A 2,557-nucleotide genomic window follows, 5' to 3' on the forward strand; every position below is an offset into this window, starting at 1 on the left:
TGGAAGGAATATTCATTGGAAGGGCTGATGCTCAAGCTGAAACTCCAACACTTTGGCCACCTGATGTGAAGACCCTACTCACAGGAACAGTCCCTGATGCTGGGAAAGACTGAAGGCAGGAGGAGAAGGGAACAACAGAGGATGAGATGGTTGGATGGATGGCATGACCAACACAATGGACATGAATTTGAACAAACTCTGGGAGATAGAGAAGGACAGGCAAGCCTGGTGTGCTGCACTCCCTGGGGTCACAAAGAGTCAGATATGATTTAATAACTGAATACCACCAATGAGAAAGAAGTACTGGGTATGAAGTACCCATATGATTTGACATGTTTTTTGTTGTACACAATTCACCCCCTAATACTAACTCTCTGTGGATCCCAGGCTGCCCATCTGCTTGTTGATGATAGTACCTGTAGCACCAGGGTCCAGTCAGCCTGCTGAATCACAATCACCATGATCCAAATGCCATCATCTTCTATGTCCCAGTCTGGGGGACATGGGAGGCCTGTTGATGATAGCGGTCCTCCTGCAAAGTCAAACCACTAGACTCTATGTAAGACTGAGAACTGTGGCTGCTGAATCCAATAGTGAATCAGCTCATCTCAAAGTCCTTCCCCAAGTCATTAGAAAGCACGGTGATGTAATACACCTGGCTAATACACATTGTCTTTATCAGTATTAAAATTGAGCACAGCTAATCTTTCCTTCAAAAAGGTGAAATCCTATAAGCTCAGTACCTCAGAGAGTTTAAGTCTGCTTCAAAGTCTCCTCTGCTCTGATCTTAAGGGGAAAGAGATCGTGGGGAAAATACACATCTTTCCCTTCCTGTAGCACTACATTCATCTCTGTTGACACAATCACCATGTTGCTCTGTGATGATTTATTGGCATGTCTCTATCAGCCACCAGGCTGAATGTTTTGAGGGCAGAAATAGCGTGTATCCTTGTGTCTGAGGCACTGAACAGTGGTCCTGGAACATGGTAGGTGCTGAACAACTTTTCTGTCCTAGGACTGAGAGGTAGCTGCTTTGCTGAATAGTTTCCTCAGAGCTGCCTTCATGTTCTTGTTCCTTAGGCTGTAGATAAAGGGGTTCAGCATGGGGATAACCACCCCACACATCAAGGCAGCCACCTTGTCCTTCTGTGAGGAGGTGGGAGCTACTGGCTGCAGGTACACAGCGAAGATGGTGCCATAGAATAGAGTCACCACAGTGAGGTGTGAGCCGCAAGTGGAGAAGGCTTTCCATTTGCCCTGAGCAGAAGGGATCTTGAAGACTGCCCAGAAAATGCAGGTATAAGAGAGGAGGATGCATGTGAGAGGGCTGATGCCCATGATGATGCCAAAAGCAAAGATCACCAGCTCGTTGGTGTGTGTGTCTGAGCAGGAGAGCTTCAGCAGGGGCATGAGGTCACAGAAGAAGTGGGGGATTTCAGAGCCAGCGCAGAAGGTCAACTGAGCCATGAGGCTGGTGTGGACAATGGACTGGAGGTTGGTGATCAGCCACGACCCCACCACCAGCAGCCCACACACACGGGGACTCATGATGGCCAAGTAGTGCAGAGGGTGGACAATGGCCACGAACCGATCAATGGCCATCACAGCCAGGAGGAAGCTGTCCATGGTCCCAAACAGGTGGAAGGCGTACATCTGGGCAAGGCAGCCTGCAAAGGGGATGGCTTTGCTCTGATTCCAGAGGTTCACCAGCATCTTGGGGATGGTGGTGGAAGAGAAAAAGATGTCCACCAGCGACAGGTTACAGAGGAAGAAGTACATGGGAGTGTGGAGGTGTGAGTCTGTGATGATGGCCAGGATGATGAGCAGGTTTCCAAAGATGGTGACCAGGTACATGGGCAGGAACAGCCCAAAGAGGAAGATCTGATGCTCTGGTTTTTCTGAGAGTCCCAGGAGGAGGAATTCTGAGACTGCTGTTCGGTTTTCTGGTTCCATGGACAGCTTTTGTCTACCGCGAAGGAGAAAAGGAGGAAGATGAGAGACATAAAACTTGGAGTCAGCGATGGAGTTCTGTCTCAGCTCCCTGCAAACCTGTGTGTTTTGTGAAAACCCATGGAATTCTTACAGCTCCCTTCCATGGATTTCTGTTTCCCCAAGGAAAACCATCCATGTCTGAGAATCAGTTCAGTTCAGTCACTCAGTCGTGTCCGACTCTTTGCGACCCCATGAATTGCAGCACGCCAGGCCTCCCTGTCCATCACCAACTCCTGGAGTTCACTCAGATTCACGTCCATTGAGTCAGTGATGCCATCCAGCCATCTCATCCTCTGTCGTCCCCTTCTCCTCCTGCCCCTAATCCCTCCCAGCATCAGAGTCTTTTCCAATGAGTCAACTCTTCTCATGAGGTGGCCAAAGTACTGGAGCTTCAGCTTTAGCATCATTCCTTCCAAAGAAATCCCAGGGCTTATCTCCTTCAGAATGGACTGGTTGGATCTCCTTGCAGTCCAAGGGACTCTCAAGAGTCTTCTCCAACACCACGGTTCAAGAGCCTCAGTTCTCCAGTGCTCGGTTTTCTTCACAGTCCAACTCTCGCATCCGT

At 49.3% G+C, this 2,557-nt stretch overlaps 1 protein-coding gene across 1 annotated transcript; it reads right to left on the reverse strand.

Moving 5' to 3' along the window:
• Nucleotides 1-1,011: 1,011 nt before the first annotated feature.
• LOC128051268 (olfactory receptor 1I1-like) lies at nt 1,012-1,953 on the reverse strand. Its single transcript, XM_052643797.1, has one exon. It carries the CDS (start codon nt 1,951-1,953, stop codon nt 1,012-1,014), a length of 942 nt encoding a protein of 313 aa, XP_052499757.1.
• Nucleotides 1,954-2,557: the final 604 nt, after the last annotated feature.

Source organism: Budorcas taxicolor, chromosome 7 (genome assembly GCF_023091745.1).
Source record: "Budorcas taxicolor isolate Tak-1 chromosome 7, Takin1.1, whole genome shotgun sequence".
NCBI classification, from domain to species: Eukaryota; Metazoa; Chordata; class Mammalia; order Artiodactyla; family Bovidae; genus Budorcas; species Budorcas taxicolor.